At 41.4% G+C, this 27,037-nt stretch overlaps 1 protein-coding gene and 1 pseudogene across 2 annotated transcripts; one reads left to right on the top strand and one right to left on the bottom strand.

Moving 5' to 3' along the window:
• Positions 1 to 1,479: 1,479 nt before the first annotated feature.
• On the bottom strand, positions 1,480 to 13,878 carry LOC311100753 (5'(3')-deoxyribonucleotidase, mitochondrial-like; annotated as a pseudogene). Its single transcript has 5 exons — positions 13,692 to 13,878; positions 5,814 to 5,914; positions 5,131 to 5,173; positions 3,272 to 3,388; positions 1,480 to 1,613 (listed from the first exon to the last, which is right to left on the bottom strand). The product of its transcript is annotated as a 5'(3')-deoxyribonucleotidase, mitochondrial-like (transcript).
• Positions 13,879 to 14,944: 1,066 nt separating this feature from the next.
• Positions 14,945 to 21,475, top strand: LOC311101122 (COP9 signalosome complex subunit 3-like). The gene is made up of 12 exons (XM_084142183.1): positions 14,945 to 15,349; positions 16,294 to 16,423; positions 16,689 to 16,801; positions 17,025 to 17,074; positions 18,224 to 18,316; positions 18,439 to 18,618; positions 19,644 to 19,784; positions 19,916 to 20,089; positions 20,412 to 20,498; positions 20,653 to 20,766; positions 20,899 to 20,979; positions 21,152 to 21,475. The coding sequence occupies exons 1-12, from the start codon at positions 15,295 to 15,297 to the stop codon at positions 21,203 to 21,205; spliced, it is 1,272 nt and encodes a 423-aa protein (XP_083998309.1). The 5' UTR covers positions 14,945 to 15,294; the 3' UTR covers positions 21,206 to 21,475.
• The last annotated feature ends 5,562 nt before the right edge of the window (positions 21,476 to 27,037 follow it).

A 27,037-nucleotide genomic window follows, 5' to 3' on the forward strand; every position in this document is an offset into this window, starting at 1 on the left:
ATGTGTAGCTTGTGGTATATATTTCAGATGATTGACAGTGGTGACTGCAATTATGTGTGCCTTAGGGTGGCATTATAGTAAGTCTCTCTGTCGGTTGGTAAGGAGTGGTGCTTAATTTATGGTTAAAGTGCACACCACCCTAAACAACTCTAGACAATTCCTATTAGACCACTTTTAAAATTGATAATTTTATCCCTTTGAAATTATACTCTATTCTCCCAAATTGTCAAAACACAGGCTGCAAAACTTTCCAAAACCATACAGACAGATTTTTTTTAAATAAACGGCCCTAAAAGTAATTAAATGTGGAAGGAACAACTGATAAAAGATACTCAAACAACTATAATGAGTGAGTCAAAACAGTAAACTCTGAATTTACTCTCTGCTCACTCTATATTGACGCTGGTCTTTCACCGCAATCATTTTCAGTATCTTTACTTGGGATCTGCGGAGCACTCGGACAAAACGAGTATCGTAACGGAGATGGAGAATTTTCCCAATACAATTATGACAAGTATTTTTTGTAATTATCTGTGATCAGAAAACAATTATTTTCAGCTGCCAGCACGCATCTCTCTTTCACTCAAACAGTGTGAAGCGCTGTGTGCTCTTAATAACTACTGACTAGTTCTTCTGTCTGTAAAGAAACGGGCGGGGTATCAGTTGAGCCTGCTGCAACGATTGGATTAGAACCCAGACACATGCCCGGCTCTGTTTCACTCACTCACTGTCAGGCATCTCAGGGCACAGGTCTACCCTTCTCCAAACGTCGTGTATGAATCAGGATCCGTAGCCAGTTGTTTCCTGTCGACTTTGCTGAGGCCATATGGTTGTTTAGTAGGCCTACTTTGTCTGTCCTTATATTTATTCCATTGCTGACGACGTCTGTCATTAAATCGTGATCCAAACCCATGCTTGCTTGCTATTATTATTATTAATTGTAGCCCAGGCAAGTTTACTGAGCGACAGATCATTTGAAAATAAAATGACAAATGTAGATTTTTTATTTTTGTTACATTTGTATTAGGCTATGTATTAGCCTGTTTCGTTGATAATTTACTAGGACTAAGTAAGTAAATCATGTGAATTTTCGTCTGTCGGGGTCATTTAACAACGTGTGTATGAATGAAGGAGCAGAACATGCACTCTTGCGTGAACGCGCAGTAACACGCCCTTGAGGTATAGGCTTTACCAGCGTTTAAAGGCCACTTCCGGGTTTCCCGATCACAAGTAAATCCGATTACGAGTATAACGAGTCGGCACACCCATAATTTCTACCTCATGCTGCAGTGTATGTGTGCCCCCTAGTGGTCAAACAGATTCATACTCTGACATTGGCAAAATAAATAGATCACTTAACTACAAGTTGGAGATGCACTGTGGTGTATTAGTGGAGCTATTCACTATAGCAGTTAAACCCCAATACAGTGTAGGTAATCAGGGTGGAGAAGGGGAGGTTGGTGTGTGCATAAGGGAGGTTCACTGCCTCTTGCTCTCCAGGATGGCCCTCCAGTCGTCGGCCCAGGAGAGCAGGCGGCGGTGGCTGGAGGATATGTGTTTGTTGTGGCAGGCAGTGAACAGGATGTGCTCCCAGGTTGGGTTAGGCTCTACACCTGCAACAGAGGCACATCACAAAGGTCATATAATGCTTGTCAAATAATCTAACGGTCTGAAATACTAACTACCCCAAAAATGTTTTAATATACAGTGCATTCAGAAAGTATTCAGACCCCTTGACTTTTTCCAAATGTTGTTACGTTACAGCCTTATTCTAAAATGGATTAAATTGTTTTTTCCCCTCATTAATCTACACACAATACCCCATAATGACAAAGCAAAAACTGGTTTTTAGAAATTTTTGCAAATGTATTACAAATAAAAAATAAACTGAAAAATCACATTTACACAAGTATTCAGACCCTTTACTCAGTACTTTGTTGAAGCACCTTTGGCAGCGATTACAGCCGCGAGTCTTGGGTATGAAGCTTGGCACACCTGTATTTGGGAAGTTTCTCCCATTCTTCTCTGCAAATCCTCTCAAGCTCTGTCAGGTTGGATGGGGAGCGTCGCTGCACAGCTATTTTCAGGTATCTCCAGAGATGTTCGATCGAGTTCAAGTCCGGGCTCTGGCTGGGCCCCTCAAGGACATTCAGAGACTCGTCCCAAAGCCACTCCTGCATTGTATTGGCTGTGTGCTTAGGGTCATTGTCTTGTTGGAAGGTCAACCTTCGCCCCAGTCTGAGGTCCTGAGCACTCTGGAGAAGGTTTTCACCAAGGATCTCTCTGTACTTTGCTCCGTTCATCTTTGCCTCGATCCTGACTAGTCTCCCAGTCCCTGCCCCTGAAAAACATCCCCACAGCATGATGGTGCCAGGTTTCCTCTAGATGTGACGCTTGGCATTCAGGCCAAAGAGTTCAATCTTGGTTTCATCAGACCACAGAATCTTGTTTCTCATGGTCCGAGTGTCTTTAGGTGCCTTTTGGCAAACTCAAAGCGGCCTGTCATGTGCCTTTTACTGAGGAGTGGCTTCCGTCTGGTCACTCTACCATAAAGGCCTAAATGGTGGAGTGCTGCAGAGATGGTTGTTCTTCTGGATCTCCACAGAGGAACTCTAGAGCTCTGTCAGAGTGACCAACGGGTTCTTTGTCACCTCCCTGACCAAGGCCCTTCTCCCCCGATTGCTCAGTTTGGCTGGGCGGCCACCTCTAGGAAGAGTCTTGGTGGTTCCAAACGTCTTCCATTTAAGAATGATGGAGACCACTGTGTTCTTGGGGACCTTCAATGCTGCAGAAATGTTTTGGTACCCTTCCCCAGATCTGTGCCTCAACACAATCCTGTCTAGGAGCTCTACGGACAATTCCTTCGACCTCATGGCTTGGTTTTTGCTCAGACATGCACTGTCAACAGTTGGACCTTATATAGACAGGTGTGTGCCTTTCCAAATCATGTCCAATCAATTGAATTTACCACAGGTGGACTCCAATCAAGTTGTAGAAACAAACAGGATGCTCACTTTCGAGTCTCATAGCAAAGGGTCTGAATACTTATTTAAATAAGGTATTTCAGTTTTTTATTTTTATTAAATGTGCAAAAATTTAGAATAAGGCTGTAACGTAACAAAATGTGGAAAAAGTCAAGGGGTCTCAATACTTTCCGAAGTCACTGTACATGTATGACAAAGTAGCATGCATATGGCACCATCACATAAATGCACGCACATACATTTAGACACACACAGTTTTCCAGCTTTGCTACAAACACTCAACTCACCTAGGATGTCTGGCTTGTCATCTATGAGGATGTCCCCAGTCACCACGGTCTTGTCTCTGGTCAGGATGATCTGCTCCAAGAAGTCATAGCCCAGGTGCTTTTCTATATCCAGGCATACTGAACACGCATGCATGCACGCACCAGGGAGAGTGCAAAGACCAGACATATTGTTAGAAAGAGGTAACACAAGAACCACTCTGCCTCCAGCCTACAGGATTTCTGTCTTGACTCCGACCTTACCTTCTCATATGGGCAGTGTATACAGTGGGGGAAAAAAGTATTTAGTCAGCCACCAATTGTGCAAGTTCTCCCACTTAAAAAGATGAGAGAGGCCTGTAATTTTCATCATAGGTACACGTCAACTATGACAGACAAAATGAGGGAAAAAAATCCAGAAAATCACATTGTAGGATTTTTTATGAATTTATTTGCAAATGATGGTGGAAAATAAGTATTTGGTCAATAACAAAAGTTTCTCAATACTTTGTTATATACCCTTTGTTGGCAATGACACAGGTCAAACGTTTTCTGTAAGTCTTCACAAGGTTTTCACACACTGTTGCTGGTATTTTGGCCCATTCCTCCATGCAGATCTCCTCTAGAGCAGTGATGTTTTGGGGCTGTCGCTGGGCAACACGGACTTTCAACTCCCTCCAAAGATTTTCTATGGGGTTGAGATCTGGAGACTGGCTAGGCCACTCCAGGACCTTGAAATGCTTCTTACGAAGCCACTCCTTCGTTGCCCGGGCGGTGTGTTTGGGATCATTGTCATGCTGAAAGACCCAGCCACGTTTCATCTTCAATGCCCTTGCTGATGGAAGGAGGTTTTCACTCAAAATCTAACGATACATGGCCCCATTCATTCTTTCCTTTACACGGATCAGTCGTCCTGGTCCCTTTGCAGAAAAACAGCCCCAAAGAATGATGTTTCCACCCCCATGCTTCACAGTAGGTATGGTGTTCTTTGGATGCAACTCAGCATTCTTTGTCCTCCAAACACGACGAGTTGAGTTTTTACCAAAAAGTTATATTTTGGTTTCATCTGACCATATGACATTCTCCCAATCCTCTTCTGGATCATCCAAATGCACTCTAGCAAACTTCAGATGGGCCTGGACATGTACTGGCTTAAGCAGGTGGACACGTCTGCACAGCAGGATTTGAGTCCCTGGCGGCGTAGTGTGTTACTGATGGTAGGCTTTGTTACTTTGGTCCCAGCTCTCTGCAGGTCATTCACTAGGTCCCCCCGTGTGGTTCTGGGATTTTTGCTCACCGTTCTTGTGATCATTTTGACCCCACGGGGTGAGATCTTGCGATCTCCCAGATCGAGGGAGATTATAAGTGGTCTTGTATGTCTTCCATTTCCTAATAATTGCTCCCACAGTTGATTTCTTCAAACCAAGCTGCTTACCTATTGCAGATTCAGTCTTCCCAGCCTGGTGCAGGTCTACAATTTTGTTTCTGGTGTCCTTTGACAGCTCTTTGGTCTTGGCCATAGTGGAGTTTGGAGTGTGACTGTTTGAGGTTGTGGACAGGTGTCTTTTATACTGATAACAAGTTCAAACAGGTGCCCTTAATACAGGTAACGAGTGGAGGACAGAGGAGCCTCTTAAAGAAGAAGTTACAGGTCTGTGAGAGCCAGAAATCTTGCTTGTTTGTGGGTGACCAAATACTTATTTTCCACCATAATTTGCAAATAAATTCATAAAAAATCCTACAATGTGATTTTCTGGATTTTTTTTCTCAATTTGTCTGTCATAGTTGACGTGTACCTATGATGAAAATTACAGGCCTTTCTCATCTTTTTAAGTGGGAGAACTTGCACAATTGGTGGCTGACTAAATACTTTTTTTCCCCACTGTATAATGTTTTACAGGGCTGGTGCAAATAAAAACATCTGTGCTGGAAAACAGAGAAGAAAACAACTGGGTTAGTTTGTTTTCAATGTAAACTTTCAACAACATACAGTTTTTGAAAGGTGAGCAAAGAAGATGTCCTAACATGAGAATATTGGCTAATATTGGAACAGAGAGACCTGTGAATTTATTGTTGATTGAGGACAATTGCTCTTGAGGTTAACTGCTATATGGTTGTTCACATAAGTTAGGCCAAAATGAAACACTAACAAAGGGTATAAAGACATAGTGCCTACAGTATTTCTGGGAAAACGAAGCATGGTGACATTTTAGCAATGCAAACAACGCATAGCAAAGACATACAGCAGAGCACACTATGACATGACTTTCCCTTCCTCAGAGGGTTAAGTATGCTACTCTAGGGCCACCTGCCTGCTTTCTCCACCCTATTTGTTGAACATGAATATAGCCTAAGGGTGACTACTAAGTGGCAAACAGTCTCTAGGTGAGGATGCACTGTGGGTCAAAACATTTTAAAGCACTTTGGGAACATAAACAGCAATTCCTTCTCTTTGAACAGTTGACTTAAGTGTCTTTGAAATGAATGTGAATATGTTAAAGAACATATCATAAGCTATGGTACTGTTCAGAAATGGTTTGAATGAACATATATGGTTCAAACTTACTTCTCCATCTTAGCCATCTCCTTGACAGCCTGCACTCCTCCAGGAAGAAGCTCCAGCTCTATAAAGAAGTTATTTGACTTCCAAATGCTGATGGCCTTTTCCTACAGTAAATATAGCCTCTGTTTATCATACACAACCTTTTATAGATTGTGTGTGGTTTAATTTATAGCAGACACAGAGGACCTAGATGCATGGCATGACATTTTAGTCATTTAGCAGATACTCTTATCCAGAGCAACTTACAGTAGTGAGTGCATACATTTTCATACTTTCCCGTACTGATCCGCATGGGAAATGAACCCACAACCCTGTCGTTGCAAGCGCCATCCTCTACCAACTGAGCCACATTGGCATACTCTAATATTCCACCTGTCCAAAGTCTTCCTTTATGTTTGACATAATTAAACAATAAAAGGGTTATGGGTCAACACCCCTTTCGATTTGAACAAAACTTTCTATACATATTTACATTTACATTTACATCATTTATATTTGACCCTGGTAGAAGTGGTTAGAAAGTAACTTTTTGGACCAGAGTGCCAAAACATTTAGGAGATAGAGGGGCTCAAAGTTGACCCATTTTGCATACCCCACCCTGCCATGAGACATCCATGTCTTCATCACTGGAAAAGATACACAGTTTAGTTTGATATCATTTAAAGGCCCAGTGCAGTCAAAAATGTGATTTTCGTGTTTTATACAGTTGATGTCGGAAGTCGTTATGTTTGGAGGAAAAAGGGGGTCCCTTGCAAGCCGAAAAACACCATCCCAACCGTGAAGCACGGGGGTAGCAGCATCATGCCTTGGGGGTGCTTTGCTGCAGGAGGGACTGGTGCACTTCACAATTTACTATTATTCTGACATTTCACATTCTTAAAAGTGTTGATCCTAACTGACCTAAGACAGGGCATTTTTACTAGGATTAAATGTCAGGAATTGTGAAAAACTGAGTGTTTAAATGTATTTGGCTAAGGTGTATGTAAATTTCCGACATCAACTATATATACTTCCACACAATGAAGTTGGAATAACACTGTGAAACTGTGAAAATTATAATGCCGTTTTAGTGTAAGAGCTGTTTGAAAAGACTGCCTAAAATGTCAGCCCTGCCTGGTGATATAACCAAGCGGTAAATTGGTTAATAGACCAATAAGAAAGAGTTCCAAACCTCTCTGCCAATATCAGTTAGTTTTCAGTTTCCCTCTCCCAACTCAGACCACTCCCAGACAGTCCTAGCGAAATTCTTGCTTGAAAGATTGCTCTTTGCAAAGAATCTATTGTTGTTTCTTTTTGACAATTTTAATTGAAAACAATCACAGTAAGGTACTTAATTGTTACCCAGAAATGATTTGATATTGAGATAAAAACGGCTTCATTGGACTATGGGGTATTTATTTTTATTACGTCTTAATTTTACCTTTAACATAAATTATTTATTTTTCATATATGTTGTAGCTTAGACAATATTTTACATCATCTGAGGTGTTTGTGTTGTGCCTGCCATCGGTTGAGACACAGTATGCTCTTGAATACAGGGTCGGTGTCAGGTTTTGGCTGCTAAATTTACTACAATTGTAATTTCAATTTACAAATGGTAGCACAAAGATGGTTGGAGGTCCACACATCAGAGAATGTTAATTTAAATGGGAATATCAGTTGTTTTAAATTATACTGTCAATCTTCCATAGGAAACCTTGCATAATGGGATCATAATAATAAACACCAACAGCTGCATCCAATTTCCTTTGATCATCCTTGAGATGTCACTACAACTAGAGTTGTTACGGTGATTAGGCTTCTCCAAGCTCTGATGCTGCTGATGGTCATTAGTAGCCTACCAAACTTGCTAACTGCTTGGTGCTCAGCACTCTATTGTCCCTCTAATGACTCTGACATCATTGCAAATGTAATCGAAAGTCTAATCAAACACTTAAATAAACAGCGCATTCTTTTTTTTGTGACTTTTTCAAATCATAGTCGCACACCTCATGTAGTCTAACCCATAGGCCTAAATGTTTTGATAAGGTTTGTATCACAACTAAAGTGGCCAAATAACTTCTTAAAATGAAGCACATTCATCCACTTTACAACAGGTGTTGAGCCTAACTGGCTTAGAGTTGAAGTCGGAGGTTTACATACACCTTAGCCAAATACATTTAAACTCAGTTTTTCACAATAACTGTCATTTAATCCTAGTAAAAAATTCCCTGTCTTAGGTCAGTTAGGATCAAAACTTTATTTTAAGAATGTGAAATGTCAGAATAATAGTAGAGAGAATTATTTATTTAAGCTTTTATTTCTTTCATCACATTCCCAGTGGGTCAGAAGTTTACATACACTCAATTAGTATTTGGTAGCATTGCCTTTAAATTGTTTAACTTGGGTCAAACTTCGGGTAGCCTTCCACAAGCTTGACACAATAAGTTGGGTGAATTTTGGCCAATTCCTCCTGACAGAGCTGGTGTAACTGAGTCAGGTTTGTAGGCCTCCTTGCTCGCACACGCTTTATCACTTCTGCCCACACATTTTCTATAGGATTGAGGTCAGGGCTTTGTAATGGCCACCAATACCTTGACTTTGTTGTCCTAAAGCCATTTTGCCACAACTTTGGAAGTATGCTTGGGGTCATTCTCCATTTGGAAGAATCATTTGTGACCAAGCTTTAACTTCCTGACTGATGTCTTGAGATGTTGCTTCAATATATCCACATCATTTTCCTTCCTCATGATGGCATCTATTTTGTGAAGTGCACCAGTCCCTCCTGCAGCAAAGCACCCCCAAGGCATGATGCTGCTACCCCCGTGCTTCACGGTTGGGATGGTGTTCTTCGTCTTGCAAGCAGCCCCCTTTTTCCTCCAAACATAACGATGGTCATTATGGCCAAACAGTTCTATTTTTGTTTCATCAGACCAGAGGACATTTCTCCAAAAAGTATGATCTTTGTCCCCATGTGCAGTTGCAAACCGTACTCTGGCTTTTTTATGGCGGTTTTGGAGCAGTGGCTTCTTCCTTGCTGAACGCCTTTCAGGTTATGTCGATATAGGACTCGTTTTACTGTGGATATAGATACTTTTGTACCTGTTTCCTCCAGCATCTTCACAAGGTCCTTTGCTGTTGTTCTGGGATTGATTAGCACTTTTCGCACCAAAGTACGTTCATTTCTAGGAGACAGAACACATCTCCTTCCTGAGCGGTGTGATGAGGTGGTGATGAAGGAGTCAGGCGCAGGAGGGTAAATCACAGAATAACAGGCTTTAAACCGCAAAATACAGGTTTACGCAGAAATGCGTCAAACACACTCCAGGGCACAAAACAGGCGCACTGGAAAATACAAGGCATACGGGAAAAATACTCCTGTCGATACACAATACACGAGCTCCACCGAGCTACACTAACCTCCACAAATAAACAATCACCCACAAGGACAAGGGGGCAGAGGGAACACTTATACACAGACTAATTAGGGGAATAGAACCAGGTGTGTGTGATTGACAAGACAATTGTGATGATGATTGGGACGGCGACGACAAACGCTGAAGCCTGCCCGAACAAGGAGGAGAGGCAGCCTCGGCGGAAGTCGTGACAAGCGGTATGATGGCTGCATGGTCCCATGGTGTTTATACTTGCATACTATTGTTTGTACAGATAAACGTGGTATCTTCAGGCGTTTGGAAATTGCTCCCAAGGATGAACCAGACTTGTGGAGGTCTACAATTTTCTTTCTGAGGTCTTGGCTGATTTCTTTTGATTTTCCCATGATGTCAAGCAACGAGGCACTGAGTTTAAAGGTAGGCCTTGAAATATATCCACAGGTACACCTCCAATTTACTCAAATGATGTCAATTAGCCTATCAGAAGCTTCTAAAGCCATGACATCATTTTCTGGAATTTTCCAACCTGTTTAAAGGCACAGTCAACTTAGTGTATGTAAACTTCTGACCCACTGGAATTGTGATACAGTGAATTATAAGTGAAATAATCTGTATGTAAACAATTGTTGGAAAAATTACTTGTGTCATGCACAAAGTAGATGTCCTAACCGACTTGCCAAAACTATAGTTTGTTAACAAGAAATGTGTGGAGTGGTTGAAAAAAGAGTTTTAATGACCCCAACCTAAGTGTATGTAAACTTCCGACTTCAACTGTACATAACCAGCGCGTGAGTTTCAAGTTTGGGGAAGATAACATTCACCAGAAAAATTAACCTTTATAATAAAAGCATTACATGCATAATCACATTTGTGGTCACTTTTGAGAATGGTGTCTTCCTGCTAATGGAACATTCGCACTTATAGTGCCGTGTGCGCATTGCTGCCTAATAGTGTATCAACATTTTAAGCTAAACGTTCTCATCTGTTGCATCAGGCTGTTTGCTTAAAACAGGTTTTTTGATGCTAGTGGTTGTATTCATTTGGGATCTATTGCATCCCACAAGTGTCCGAGACCATGTTTGGAATATTTATCGCACAGAATTGAATAGCTCAACTTTTGTACTATGGGGGATAGTAGATTGACATAGGCTAGTGCTTTTGCTGTTCATTAGGCCTACTCATCTTTGTTGGCTGACGAAAAGTAAATGTGGACAGTTCTTCCAATATCTTCAATATGCGCCTCGGAATTGGATAAGGACACACGCAGTTGCGTCCCTGATGTGTCTGTCTTCACTTGTAGGCTGTGAACTAGTGTAGCCCACAGCCATATGTCATAGCCAGATCAGGATCTAACATAAGGACAACTCAGAGTATGCTATTCTGTTCTTCTGAAATAGGCTACATTTTCTTCATATCATGTTTCTTTAGACCTGTCTAAAATAAATAATGGATTTATTGTCATGGTGTAGGCTATATTACATGGATTTATTAGACTAAAATGTAGATGTTCCAAAGGTCTGCATCAGTGGCTTGTAGGCTATGCGTGGAAGCCAGGAGATGCTATTTCCTTCTTAATGCGTTTGAGGCAATCAGTTGTGTTGTGACAAGGTAGGGGGGGTATACAGAAGATAGCCCTATTTGGTAAAAGACCAAGTTCATATTATGGCAAGAACAGCTCAAATAAGCAAAGAGAAACGACAGTTCATCATTATTTTAAGACATGAAGGTCAGTCAATCCGGAAAATTGAAGGTTTCTGCAAGTGCAGTCGCAAAAACCATCAAGCGCTATGATGAAACTGGCTCTCATGAGGACCGCCACAGGAAAGGAAGACCCAGAGTTACCTCTGCTGCAGAGGATAAGTTCATTGGAGTTACCAGCCTCAGAAATTGCAGCCCAAATAAATGATTCACATAGTTCAAGTAACAGACACATCTCAATATCAACTGTTCAGAGAGGACTGTGTGAATCAGGCCTTCATGGTCGAATTGCTGCAAAGAAACCACTACTAAAGGACACCAATAAGATGAAGAGACCTGCTTGGGCCAAGAAACACGAGCAATGGACATTAGACAGGTGGAAATGTGTCCTTTGGTCTGGAGTCCAAATTTGAGATTTTTGGTTCAAACCACCGTGTCTTTGTGAGACGCGGTGTGGGTTAACGGATGATCTCCGCATGTGTAGTTCCCACCTTAAAGCATGGAGGAGGAGGTGTTATGGTGTGGGGGTGCTTTGCTGGTGACACTGTCTGTGATTTATTTAGAATTCAAGGCACACTTAACCAGCATGGCTACCACAGCATTATGCAGCGATACGCCATCCCACCTGGTTTGGGCTTAGTGGGACAATAATTTGTTTTTCCACAGGACAATCACCCAACACACATCCAGGCTGTGTAAGGGCTATTTTGCCAAGAAGAAGAGTGATGGAGTGCTTCATCAGATGACCTGGCCTCCACAATCCCTCGACCTCAACCCAATTGAGATAGTTTGTAATGAGTCGGACGGCAGAGTGAAGGAAAAGCAGCCAACAAGTGCCCAGCATATGTGGGAACTCCTTCAAGACTGTTGGAAAAGCATTCCAGGTGAAGCTGGTTGAGAGAATGCCAAGAGTGTGCAAAGCTGTCATCAAGGCAAAGGGTGGCTATTTGAAGAATCTCAAATATAAAATATATTTTGATTTGTTTAACACTTTTTTGGTTACTACATGATTCCATATGGTATTTCATAGTTTCGATTTCTTTACTATTATTCTACAATGTACAAAATAGTACAAATTAAGAAAAACCCTTGAATGAGTAGTTGTGTCCAAACTTTTGACTTGTACTGTATATCTGGGGAAGAGTATAAAATAATTTCTAGAGTGCTGAAAGTTCCTAAGAGCGCAGTGGTCTCCATCATTGGGAAATCTAAAAAATATGGAACTACTCAGACTCTGCCTTGAGCTGGCCATCCGACCAAACTGAGCATCCGGTCAAGAAGGACCTTGGTCAGGGAGGTGACCAAGAACCCAGTGGTCACTCTGACAGAACTACAGAGTTCCTTGGCTGAGATGGGAGAATGTGCCAGAAGGACAACAGTCTCTACTGCACTTCACCAATCTGGGCTTTATGGGAGAGTGGCCAGACGGAAGACACTCCTGAGAAAAAGGCACATGACAGCACACCTGGAGTTTACAAAAAGGCACGTGAAAGACTGAGAGCATAAGGCAAAATATTCTGTGGTCTGATGAGACAAAAATTGAATGCATAGCGCTATGTCCCGTGTAGCTCAGTTGGTAGAGCATGGCGTTTGCAACGCCAGGGTTGTGGGTTCGATTCCCACGGGGCGCCAGTATGAAAATGTATGCACTAAGTATAGTCTGGATAAGAGCATCTGATAAATGACTAAAAATCTAAAATAAATGTCTGGAGAATACCAGGCACAGCTCATCACCCGTCTAACACCACCCCTACCATGAAGCATGGTGGTGGCAGCATCATGCTATGGGGATGCTTTTCAGCGGCAGGGACTGGGAGACTGGTAAGGATAGAGGGAACAATGAATGGAGCCAAATACAGGCAAATCCTTGATGAGAACCAGCTTCAGAGTACAAATGATCTTAGACTGGGGTGAAGATTTACGTTCCAACAGGACAAAGACCCAAGCATACAGCCAAAGCAACGCTGGAATGGCTTCAGAACAAGAATGTGAAAGTCCTTGAGTGGGCCAGCCAAAGCCCAGACTTGAGTCCCATTGAAAATCTGTGGAAAGACTTGAAGATTACTGTTCACCGCCACTCCCCATCTAACTTAACAGACCTTGAGAAAATCTGCAAGGAAGAACTGGAGAAAATCCCCAAAACACTATGTGCAAACCTGATAGACATACCCAAGACAACTCAAAGCTGTAATCTCCTCCAAAGGTGCTTCTACAAAGTATTGACTCAGGAGAATGAATACTTATGTAAATTACTTTTCTGTGTCATTTTGAATAAATTTGCTGTAATTTCTTGTGGATTAAATGTTTTCACTTTGTCATTGTGGGATATTGTGTGTAGATGGGTGAGAAAATAATATTTAATCCATTTTGAATTCAGGCTGTAACACAACAAAATGTGGAATAAGTGAAGGTGCATGAATATTTTTTGAAGACACCGTACATTTTTTGGCAGTTTGGTCCTAAAAGTCACTTTCTCACCACTTCTACCATGGGTAAATATGTATGGAAAGTTTAGTTCAAATCATAAGGGGTGCGGTCAAAAAGTGATTAAAATCAATTGGAATGACCCTTATGGGAGACATCATTATCCAGTGAATGCTTGCTATGACTAGGCCACCATGTGAGTATGGTTTGTTAGAAATATATCTGTTTGTGACTGTGGCATTTACAGAATGAAATGCACTGACAGCTGCTGCTCTTGCAACCTTTTGGACTTCTGATTCAAAGAAATTAGACATAACACAATACAATTAACTGTATGGATTTTTCCTGTTTTCTCAGACATAATGGACAGTTCAGAACTACTTACACACAGATCACTCCTCAAGTTCCCATACTGAGATAACACCCAGAATCCTTGTCTGTCTTCCAGGGTGATGTACGGTTCATTGGGGTACCTGGCCCGGTATTCTTTTCAGGAATCCCCATTCGAAGTCTGCAATGACCCCGTCCATGTTCACCAGAACCCGAAGTTTCTTACCAGAGGAAGAAGACATCTTCGCGGAAATACACTTGAACTGGTCATTAAGAAAAGTTATCTCTCTGCCAAATAGGCGTAAAATTATCCTAGGCAGTAATTACATTATTTACTTGCCTCGCTAATTTCTGTCTGTGATCGAACAATGGCTTCACGAGGCTTGAGATGTGTTCAAAAGTCCAGAACTTCAATGTGTTATTCCTAATAGGGTTCCATTTAAATAAATAAAAATGTGGGACATTGATTCGTTGCTAATGCAATTAACTAATTGACACTGTCAAATATACATTTTCTGGTTTTAACCTTTATTGCAATTGGTCTGACTTTGGCATTTGTGCTGCATAGCATTAGCCAGCAAGCTAGCTAAAGTAAGCACTATGTTGATTATGCTTTTCAGCACTGTATTTGGACTTGTTTACGACTATCAGTATGGACTGGTTGTACAGCTATTAGTGTCGCAACCCTTGTCAGCCGCACAGCAGCTGTACAATTTGGTACAAATGCTCCCAGAAGTGTCACCTACTGTACAAAATCCCCCAAAATGTGAAGCCTGCCTACATCTTGCAGTCAAAGACAATGTTGTGAAACAAGATGTCGCACATGGCCTCAGTTTCTCTCTCAGTGGGGTTTAAAAATCCAGAGGCAAACTTGTACCATGGAGTCTGAAAGGGTAAACATCAACAACATTCAATATTAGCATATCAACATGAACATTTTACACCAAAAGAGCCTGACAGCATCCATGCAGTAGGATGAGCAAAAGAACAGTGAAGGGAGGGATCAGTCAGCTCTGGGGAACACTTATTCTCCGTACGTAGGGTTTTCAGCAGTTACATTCACCCAAGGTTGGCTCCATGTGAACTACAATCCGGACGCTGTGTTTTAACATTTAGAAACCTCAATAATCATTGCTTTCAAACCTGTTTTCAAAACACATGCTGATATGCCTATTTTCTTTCATATCAACAAGAAAATATACACTTACTGTAGCAGTTTGCACAGACAATCAAGCTGTGTGTGCCTCCAGTTGAAGAACTACACTTCCTCCCCAGTTGTGTTTACTAGGCTGTGATTCTTCTTAAAGTGATAGCACAGGGAGCCAAAGTCCCAATTACACAAATTATTGATAGCAAATAACAACAATCACAAGATGTGTTCAGGGGGGTTACGTTTCGAGAAAGGGTGGAAATAAATGGTAGCAATCAGCAATAACAAGGTTTCCGATAAATTAATATTTTGCGTTTAGCTAAACTGGGTGCCTATCCATTTAAGAGCCTGAAGTTCCAACCGTAAATCTCGTTGGATCCCGTCTGTTCTTACGATACTTTTCTCTCAGTGGCGGCTGTGTGGCCCCCTGTCTCAGCCCGGACGGAGTTGTTTCTGACATTTGAATGAAAAACAGTCTGAATTGCTACCACTTTGGACATATATAATAATGGCTTCAGCCTTGGAGCAGTTCGTGAACAATGTGCGGCAGCTCTCAGCTCAAGGTATGGACATTAAACATGTTTTAGTTCTCAGACGAGCTGGAACTATTAGCCAATGCTAAGCAATGCTTTGCTGATAGCATGCATAGCTAGCTAGCCAAACTGGATAGCTAGATCCTCCTTTTTGCTTTATCATGTAAACACAGCCCTAAATTGATTGTTTTGGGGAACGAGGCCTCAAAAAAGTAGTTCAGGAAGATGTATTTTTACCCCGTGACACTGAAGCGTACCAATAACAACACAGTAAACGAATACGTGTTTTAAAATAAAACTTTGTTTTTGTTCGAGAAAAACATTTCAGTGAAATGCTAACCGGTAGTTCCGCCCTAAGTAAGCGCGATTGGTTGCAGAGCGCCATTGTCAAATGTTATTGGTCGACAGTCCCATCTGTAACGCAATATGCGTTGCTTCCATAGCTAATGTACCCAGTGCAGGCCTTGACAGGACACTTGACCGGCCGATATATTTTACAGTAACTGCAAAGAATGTGAACTATGCAGCTGGACCGCGTTTCGTTATAAAAACATGCTCAATGTTCTTAGTGGCACCCAATATTCTATCTTTATTAAGATTACTTATTATCATTTACATATGCAGGTGTATTCTGTTGACATTCTGGTTAGTTTGTTGGTACAGAGTTTTTATAGCCTGTATTACAATATCGTTAGAAATAAGCATTATATGGGAGCAACATAATTAAATATTTAGTAATGACTGACATACGCTTTCATCTCTGGGTTAGATGGGTGTAAACTGGGTCTGTACATTAATGTTTGGGTTAGGGTATCCATCTAAAAATGGGAGAAGGTTATATTTAGGTTATAGACTCAACATACACAACACATGAACTGTTTCTTGATTTGGACTTCTCTTCAACCAGCTGTAATAGCTTGACTATCAAGTGCTGCATTGTTTGTTTACCAATTGTCTTTACTGTTGCTTCTCAGGTCAGATGACACAGCTGTGTGAACTGATCAACAAGAGCGGGGAGCTGTTGGCCAAGAACCTGTCCCATCTGGACACTGTACTGGGGGCCTTGGACATCCAGGAGCACTCCCTGGGCGTCCTGGCTGTGCTGTGAGTAGCCTGCTCTACTTTAATCCCCGATCAATGATTATAAGTAAATCACTGATCTAGGCTATGACTTTGAGTCATTTTCTGCTTACTGTACCTGTGCATTCGGGGCTCATGACTCAGAAAAGTATATCACACAGATCAAGGTGTCTACCCCTTGTGTTCAAATTAAATGATGTGCCTGTCTACAATATTTTTTTATTTTCATGTACTGTGGCACATTTTTTCTTGTGTACTCACTGCCAGTTTTCACTTTCCCTTCATACAGGTTTGTGAAGTTCTCCATGCCAAACGTCCCTGACTTTGAGACGCTCTTTTCCCAAGTCCAGCTCTTCATCAGTACCTGCAATGGGGAGCACATCCGATATGCAACAGACACGTGTAAGTCTAAACTTAACTGACTTTTGGTTTCTAGAAGCCTTTGATTCAACTGAGTTTCAGAGGAATGGTTAACTCCATAAGGTGTTAAGTTAACATCTTGTAATTATAAGAGTCATTTCTAAGGAATGTGGAGAATGTTCAAGGTCAAATGTTCAAGGCAAAATTAATTTAGCTTGATTGAACCTGTTAACCCTACTTACTACTTTTATTATTTTCTTCACAGTTGCCGGCCTCTGCCATCAGTTGACAAATGCCCTTGTAGAACGGAAACAGGTAAGACCGGCCATACGGGAGCAAAACATTTAAACCAGAAGAGCTAATGCATGAACTTACTTGTCTATTAACGCTCATTTACATGGTCTATTTAAAGAAATGACTCATGTTTTTACAAGATAAGACCCAGATTATGGTATTACTACTCTACATGATTTCAAAAACAAAAAGCCAACCCATGAGAATGCATATTGGATAGGGCTGGGAATTTCCAGGGACCTCACGATACAATATTATCACAATACTTAACGTGCCGATGCAATATGTATTGCGATTCTTTATGTATTCTGATTCGATGTTCCAAACATATTGCTCACTTATATATCTGCTGCAGAGAGGCATGAGAATTTGTTTTGATCAATCATGGAAATAAAAGTGCTAAAAACATGTTGGCTCACTATTTAAAAAGAAAATGGCGAACAAGCCATAGGATGGAAAAATACCTTTGTTTTGGCATATGTACAGCCATATGTAGGGCCCTGTGTAGCTCAGTTGGTAGAGCATGGCGCTTGCAATGCCAGGGTTGTGGGTTCGATTCCACATACCAGTATTGGTTTTTACAATGATGTCAATAACGATATTTTGATATAGTGCTGAATTAAATGAAAGGTTCTACACATTGGACTACTTCACTGTCAGTTTTGTCCTAGTTTGTTTGAGTATAAAACCCTCAGAATGGAGAAAGGCCAAAAAAAACACACTTAAAATTAAGAATTTAACTGTACCCTGCAAATACATCTGCAACCCTGTGCACATGACTAATAAAATAATCCTTCTATCATTAAACATATTTAAAAACGTGTGTTATTCAGAAACATAAAATACTGCCATACTGTCAAAAATTAGAAATATAGTGATATGATATTTTGGTCATACTGCCCAGCCAAATGTGCTAGCTTAGCAGTATTAGCTTCCTTCCTCTCTGAGTACAACTCAGGGTAAACTGATCGTACCACGCCTCAAACCTGGGGCTCTCTACCTTGCCAATACACATGATTGCCCTGCTTGACAACATACTATCCAGTTGTGCCACTGAAAAGGAACATATGATGGCATTATTGGCGGCATTTCAAGCTAGCTGTGTGAGTGAGCTTACGTCACATTCTTATCTCTGTTACATATGGTTTAATGCATCTCTTTCTTTCACAGCCATTGAGGGGTGTCGGCATTCTAAAACAGGCAATAGACAAAATGCAAATCAACACAAACCAACTTACCTCAGTTCATGCAGACCTGTGTCAGGTGAGTAAACTGATTCATATCAACAGGATCTTTGACTTTATATGATTATTGAAATATATTGATGCTTGGCTGCGAGACTAAGAATGAATGACCCCTCAACAACTTTGTGTGTACATCCACAGCTGTGCTTGTTAGCAAAGTGCTTCAAGCCTGTCCTCCCGTTTCTTGAGCTTGATATGATGGACATCTGTAAGGAGAATGGCGCCTACGACGCAAAGCACTTTCTATGTTACTACTATTACGGAGGCATGATCTACACGGGTCTGAAGAACTTTGAAAGAGCACTGTATTTTTATGAACAGGTACTGGCTTATTTGAGAACCTACAAATGTGTGTGTTAAAGCTGTTTCGGATGTGACCTAGTGTTCCTGTTATCAAAAGTGAATTGATTTAGCATACTACTAGTAAAACATTTGCTCATTGTAATACCATTTTGAAATGACCTTTAAATTACTATTTTGATACTATGTATGCATACAGTAGTCAAGTACACTACACACTGAGTTGACATTTAATCTGTTACGGCAATGACATATCAAATCAAATTTTATTTGTCACATGCACAGGATACAACGGGTGTAATCAGTACAGTGAAATGCTTACTTGCAGCTCTTTCCCAACAATGCAGTAGCTTGTTTTTTGTTTTTACGCTGCTGCTACTCGCTGTTTATTATCTATGCATAGTCACTTTACCCCTACCTACATGTACAAATTACATTTACGTCATTTAGCAGACGCTCTTATCCAGAGCGACTTACAGTTAGTGAGTGCATACAGATTTAATTTTTTTCATACTGGCCCCCCGCGGGAATCGAACCCACAACCCTGGCGTTGCAAACGCCATGCTCTACCAACATCCCTGCCGGCCATTCCCTCCCCTACCCTGGACGACGCTAGGCCAATTGTGCGCCGCCCCATGGGTCTCCCGGTCACGGCCGGCTACGACAGAGCCTGGATTCGAACCAGGATCTCTAGTGGCACAGCTAGCACTGCGATGCAGTGCCTTAGACCACTGCGCCACTCGGGGGAGTGGCGCAGGGGTCACTTTGAGGCATGGTACGATCAGACTAACCTGTATCCCCGCACATGACTCGGTACCGGTACCCCCTGTATATAGCCTCGTTATTGTTATTTTGTGTTACTTTTTATTTTATTTGTAACTTTCTTTTATTTAGTAAACTCTATTTCTTGAACTGCATTGTTGGTTAAGGGCTTGTAAGTAAGCATTTCATGGTAATGTCTCCACCTGTTGTATTCGGCGCATGTGACAAATAACATTTTATTTGTTTACATCTCTAGTTCCATTCTGTGATCTCTTCTCCCCCAGGCAATAACCACTCCAGCCATGGCTGTCAGTCACATCATGTTGGAGGCCTATAAGAAGTACATCCTGGTCTCTCTGATTCTCCATGGCAAAGTGCAGCAGCTCCCCAAGTACACGTCACAGATAGTTGGGAGGTTCATAAAGGTGAGAATGAAGACTCAAAAAGGGCCATATTTCACATCATTAAGGCTTTTACATGCTATTACATTTTTAATTGTCTGTTGTACTTCATACTATACATATTACATATATTCAACTGCTTTTTGTTTCTGCAGCCTCTCAGCAACGCGTACCATGAGCTTGCACAGGTGTACGCCACCAACAACCCAGCAGAACTGCGCTCCCAGGTGAATAAACACAGTGAGACCTTCACACGCGACAACAACACAGGGCTGGTCAAGCAATGCCTGTCCTCCCTCTACAAGAAGAACATCCAGAGGCTAACAAAGGTATACTTCCTTCCCCTTCAGATCATATCTTCTTCGCCTCAAATACGACCCCTCTCCTCACATATACCTCCTAATATGTCTATCAATAGTCCTCGCTCACCTCAAAAACCTTGTTTACCCCCAATACACCATTCTCATTCCTAATATATCTCCATCTGCACTTACCTCAACTATTTTCAAGATATACTTCCTGTCCTTCACCTCAAATCTACCTTCTTCGTCCCCATCTTCACCCTGTTACCAGGGTGTAAATATGTAAACAAAGTATTTAAAGCAAATGGTCAGAAAAGCAATGTATCTGACCACCCTTCTTTCTTTGCAGACTTTCCTGACGCTGTCCTTGCAAGACATGGCAAGTCGAGTGCAGCTGTCAGGGCCCCAGGAGGCGGAGAAGTATGTCTTGCACATGGTAAGTCAATGCAACCGCAGGAGAATAGACACGCTTTATCTCAGTACTCTGAGAACACTCAATTTTGAATGTATGAAAGAAAATGTCCTTCACTTCAATTGAGACTAGATCTAACATTGATTCGTCCATTAATTACCTTTTCTGTTCCTTACAGATTGAAGATGGTGAGATATATGCCAGTATCAACCAAAAGGATGGCATGGTCTGTTTCCATGACAACCCAGAGAAATACAACAACCCCGCAATGCTTCACAAAATTGACCAAGAGGTAAGAGAATGTCAATATTGATTATCTATCCTTATATAGAAATTACTATTGAGGTGCAATGAAGTGTCATTATTTGCTTATCATTTGGTACTGTTTTAGTGAAGTAAATGGCTAGTTTTGTGTCCTTCACAGATGCTGAAGTGTATAGAGCTGGATGAGAAACTAAAGTCCATGGATCAAGAAATAACAGTAAACCCACAGTTTGTTCAGAAGGTAGGAAGCAACAATTACATTATTTAGGCTCCTCTAGACGTTTTCCAAGAGGACTATGTTTGCAATTCAGTTGGTTGAGTATTTGTTGATAGTTTTTATTTTATATGTATATATATTTCTTAGTTAGTATTGAATTGATTGCTAATGGTTTGTATCACACTGTATGTTTCAGAGTATGGGAACGCAGGAGGACGATGTCGGCAGCAAAACATCAAGTTACTCCTGAGGGGTATGGACAGGGGAGAACGCTGCCACCCTTCAGGTTCTTGTTGGATTACTTTTTTTAAAGAGGAAAAACATTCTATTGAGTATGGACATTGGTCAAGGAAAATATAAATGTGTGGAATGATAATTTGGTTATTTCTTTCAGTGTCTTGAGGAAACCTTAACAAAAACATTTTTTGTCAGTGTTTTATTTATCAATGTTCAGATGGAAGAGCCACTGCTGCATTAACAACCATAATAATAAAAACTGGACTTATTTGTTCAAAAATAATCTGTTGCATGTTCATTTCTTTGGTATTTCCGTCTAGGCTAACATGCGAAATTTGAGGAAATCTTAAGTCTCCTGTTTTCAAGATCAGTCATTTCCCTTGACAAGCTAGCATTTTTTGGGGGGTAAAATCAAATGTAGATTTGACAACAAAAGCAAGGCTGTACTTCTGCCCTTGACCAAATGTAGAGAGGAGAGTACAGCTTTAAAAAAATTGGTGCACTGTTTTTTTCCATCCCCTAGAGGTCTCTCATGTACTTTGTTGTACTGTAGTTTGCATTTACTGCAGGTGGGATGAGCACTGAGCTGAATAAATATTTATGTTATGTGGAAGGACTCAAGATTAGCGATTTTGAATCTGTTGGAATAGTAAATTGACACAATTTTGCATTAAATGGATCACATCACATTACTGTTTTGTCAGCATTGTTTACCCTAGTTTTCTGACATTGTGTGCTACTTATGGCTCAGGTATTTGTACAGTGTGTCGTTTGTCATATGTGAACCGAGAGATGTAGGATTTATTGTATAATTGCAAAGCCTCAACTTAAAGATGGAACAGTATACATATTTTATCTGTTGCACAGAAACGTTACAGCCATAAATAAAAAGGTTGTCAGTAGTTAACACAGCCACCAAGTCATAATTATGGCTAAACCCTGCCCATTTCTACAATTTCTCTAATTAAAATCTGATTTTAAACCTAACCACACTGCTAACCTTATGCTTAACCTTAAATTAAGACCAAAAACCTTTTTTTTGTAGCCAATAGATGCGGTAAAGAGGTCAATGGAACGCAGACCGTGTGGGGAATAGGATGCCGGAATGGGCACATTTAACTAGTCTTATCTAACAAAGTGGATATTCGTCATCCGTAATCATTTACAGTGGGGAGAACAAGTATTTGATACACAGCCGATTTTGCAGGTTTTCCTACTTACAAAGCATGTAGAGGTCTGTAATTTTTATCATAGGTACACTTCAACTGTGAGAGACGGAATCTAAAACAAAAATCCAGAAAATCACATTGTATGATTTTTAAGTAATTAATTTGCATTTTATTGCATGACATAAGTATTTGATCACCTACCAACCAGTAAGAATTCCGGCTCTCACAGACCTGTTAGTTTTTCTTTAAGAAGCCCTCCTGTTCTCCACTCATTACCTGTATTAACTGCACCTGTTTAAACTCGTTACCTTTATAAAAGACACCTGTCCACACACTCAATCAAACAGACTCCAACCTCTCCACAATGGCCAAGACCAGAGAGCTGTGTAAGGACATCAGGGATTACATTGTAGACCTGCACAAGGCTGGGATGGGCTACAGGACAATAGGCAAGCAGCTTGGTGAGAAGGCAACAACTGTTGGAGCAATTATTAGAAAATGGAAGAAGTTCAAGATGATGGTCAATCACCCTCGGTCTGGGGCTCCATGCAAGATCTCACCTCGTGGGGCATCAATGATCATGAGGAAGGTGAGGGATCAGCCCAGAACTACACGGCAGGAAGTTTGCCAATGACCATCTGGATGATCCAGAGGAGGAATGGGAGAAGGTCATGTGGTCTGATGAGACAAAAATATAGCTTTTTGGTCTAAACTCCACTCACCGTGTTTGGAGGAAGAAGAAGGATGGGGACAACCCCAAGAACACCATTCCAACCGTGAAGCATGGCGGTGGAAACATCATTCTTTGGGGATGCTTTTCTGCAAAGGGGACAGGACGACTGCACCGTATTGAGGGAAGGATGGATGGGGCCATGTATCGCGAGATCTTGGCCAACAACCTCCTTCCCTCAGTAAGAGCATTGAAGATGGGTCATGGCTGGGTCTTCCAGCATGACAACGACCCGAAACACACAGCCAGGGCAACTAAGGAGTGGCTCCATAAGAAGCATCTCAAGGTCCTGGAGTGGCCTAGCCAGTCTCCAGACCTGAACCCAAAAGAAAATCTTTGGAGGGAGCTGATGGTCCATATTGCCCAGCGACAGCCCCGAAACCTGAAGGATCTGAAGAAGGTCTGTATGGAGGAGTGGGCCAAAATCCCTGCTGCAGTGTGTGCAAACCTGGTCAAGACCTACAGGAAACGTATGATCTCTGTAATTGCAAACAAAGGTTTCTGTACCAAATATTAAGTTCTGCTTTTCTGATGTATCAAATACTTATGTCATGCAATAAAATGCAAATTAATTACTTAAAAATCATACAATGTGATTTTCTGGAGTTTTGTTTTAGATTCCGTCTCACAGTTGAAGTGTACCTATGATAAAAATTACAGACCTCTACATGCTTTGTAAGTAGGAAAAATTCAACATTCACCTTCTGCTACCATTTTTGTCAAGCCATCTACGCATAGTTTGATGCATATAGTGAGGGAAAAAAGTATTTGATCCCCTGCTGATTTTGTACGTTTGCCCACTGACAAAGAAATTATCAGTCTATAATTTTTATGGTAGGTTTATTTGAACAGTGAGAGACAGAATAACAACAAAATAATCCAGAAAAACGCATGTCAAAAATGTTATAAATTGATTTGCATTTTAATGAGGGAAATAAGTATTTGACCCCTCTGCAAAACATTACTTAGTACTTGGTGGCAAAACCCTTGTTGGCAATAACAGAGGTCAGACGTTTCTTGTAGTTGGCTACCAGGTTTGCACACATCTCAGGAGGGATTTTGTTCCACTCCTCTTTGCAGATTTTCTCCAAGTCATTAAGGTTTCGAGGCTGACGTTTGGCAACTCGAACCCTCAGCTCCCTCCACAGATTTTCTATGGGATTAAGGTCTGGAGACTGGCTAGGCCACTCCAGGACCTTAATGTGCTTCTTCTTGAGCCACTCCTTTGTTGACTTGGCTGTGTGTTTTGGGTCATTGTCATGCTGGAATACCCATCCACGACCCATTTTCAATGCCCTGGCTGAGGGAAGGAGGTTCTCACCGAAGACGCGGTTGTCCCCTTAGCAGAAAAACACCCCCAAAGCATACTGTTTCCACCTCCATGTTTGACGGTGGGGACGGTGTTCTTGGGGTCATAGGCAGCATTCCTCCTCCTCCAAACACGGCGAGTTGAGTTGATGCCAAAGAGCTCAATTTTGGTCTCCTCTGACCACAATACTTTCATCCAGTGCTCCTCTGAATCATTCAGATGTTAATTGGCAAACTTCAGATGGCCCTGTATATGTGCTTTCTTGAGCAGGGGGACCTTGCGGGCGCTGCAGGATTTCAGTCCTTCACAGCGTAGTGTGTTACCAATTGTTTTCTTGGTGACTATGGTCCCAGCTGCCTTGAGATCATTGACAAGATCCTGCTGTGTAGTTCTGGGCTGATTCCTCACCGTTCTCATGATCATTGCAACTCCACGAGGTGAGATCTTGCATGGAGCCCCAGGCCGAAGGAGATTGACAGTTCTTTTGGGTTTCTTCCATTTGCGAATAATCGCACCAACTGTTGTCACCTTCTCACCAAGCTGCTTGGCGATGGTCTTGTTGCCCATTCTAGCCTTGTGTAGGTCTACAATCTTGTTCCTGACATCCTTGGAGAGCTCTTTGGTCTTGGCCAAGAGAGTTTGGTCTTGGTGGAGAGTTTGGAATCTGATTGATTGCTTCTGTGGACAGGTGTCTTTTATACAGGTAACAAACTGAGATTAGGAGCACTCCCTTTAAGAGTGTGCTCCTAATCTCAGCTCGTTACCTGTATAAAAGACACCTGGGAGCCAGAAATCTTTCTGATTGAGAGGGGGTCAAATATTTATTTCCCTCATTAAAATGCAAATCAATTTATAACATTTTGACATGCATTTGTCTGGATTTCTTTGTTGTTATTCTGTCTCTCACTGTTCAAATAAACCTACCATAAAAATTATAGACTGATCATTTCTTTGTCAGTGGGCAAACATACAAAATCAGCAGGGGATCAAATACTTTTTTCCCTCACTGTACGTTAGATAAATCCAACGTATCCACCACACAGAACGCATTGCAACTGCCTCTGCAACGCAAAGCAAATGCAGCGTTCCATTGGAAATGAATGTACTTCTGGTGTACCAAAATGCAATAACGCCTCGATCACACCGACCGTGTCATTGCATTTTGGTACACCAGAAGTACATTAATTTCCAATGGAACGCTACATTTGCCTTGCAGCATTACGTTGCAGAGGCAGTTGCAGTGCGTTCTGTGTGGTGCATATGTAGGATTTATCTAACATATGCGTCAAACTGTTTGCGTAGACTGCTTGGCAGAAATGGTAGCAGAAGGTGAATGTTGAACTGTTGTTGCACACATATCCAGATGATGCTGTGCAGTGGCGATTTTAGCATGTAAATCGTGGTGGGTTAAACTCCCCCATAAAAAAAATACAAATAAAATGCATGCCAGCAAAGCCACTACACAACACTAAACAATACATGAACTGCAATATAACGGTGACAAACAGTGCCCACAAACTGTTAGGGCCTACATAAAGCTGTCCCAACACCTTACCACTGCTACACCTGGCTATCAACGGAACCTTGTCTGGAAGTGAAAGAGTTCATTCAGCCTCATTTACTGCCTTTTAAGAAACGTAGCTGATATGGCTGACTTGCTTAAACAAATGTGGTTTCTACTGACAATTGAGATGTACAAACTATGGTATAAGTGGACGACAAGCGGATAAGAGGCAATCCGTATTTTCGATTAGGACATTAATGAGCGAGCTAAGACGGACGTAGTCAATATAACTATTTGTTCAGCACTTTTTAAATGAACAGCGACAGAATTCAGAACATAGGCCGTTCTTACAGTATTCTTTCTGTACACCAAGTCAGAACCGTAGGATAAATAAAGGGGGCATACAAGCAGACAATGAAAGCTCTTACAATATTCAATGAAATGTTTCTAAAACAGGCTATAGGCTACATGTGCACCACCAAGTCAGAACAGTAGGATAAATTATGAGGGGAAAAGGGACCAAATTATTAGGATGAGGCACATGGGCTACTAACAGCTTACTACACAACCTACACTTACTACACAACATACACTTAGTATTACTTTCTTAGCTACAGTATACATATCTCCCTCATTTATGCAGCAGCATACAAGACATTTTTGGACTCACCTTGTTGTCCTGTGCTCACTTGAACAGGAAGGTGGTGCGGCAGTCCTTCGTGGGCAAAGTTTGTCATCAAAGTCTGTCATTCTCTGGATTTATGGTGCTTTCAAGACAACTGGGAACTCGGAAAAAACAAGGTTATCTTCACGACGTCAATGATCTTCTGGTCGGAGCTCTAGAAAGAGGCCCGAGTTCCCGACTTGGAATTCCGAGTTGGATGACCGTTCAAAATGTATTTTCCCAGTCGGAGCTCGTTTTTTTCCCCAGTTGTCTTGAAGTCTGAGATTTCCCAGTTCAGAATTTCCAGTTGTTTTGAACGCGGCAGAAGTCATGCTGGATTGACAGCATGCCCAATGTTGAATGTTTATCCTTTTAAGCTTGGAAAAGAGACCCTTAAATACAGACTTGGACCACACTCCCACTCCACTGAATAGCAGGCTAGTGATTGCTTTGCAATGCTTGCAGTTAG

Source organism: Coregonus lavaretus (genome assembly GCF_964263955.1).
Source record: "Coregonus lavaretus genome assembly, chromosome: 25".
NCBI classification, from domain to species: Eukaryota; Metazoa; Chordata; class Actinopteri; order Salmoniformes; family Salmonidae; genus Coregonus; species Coregonus lavaretus.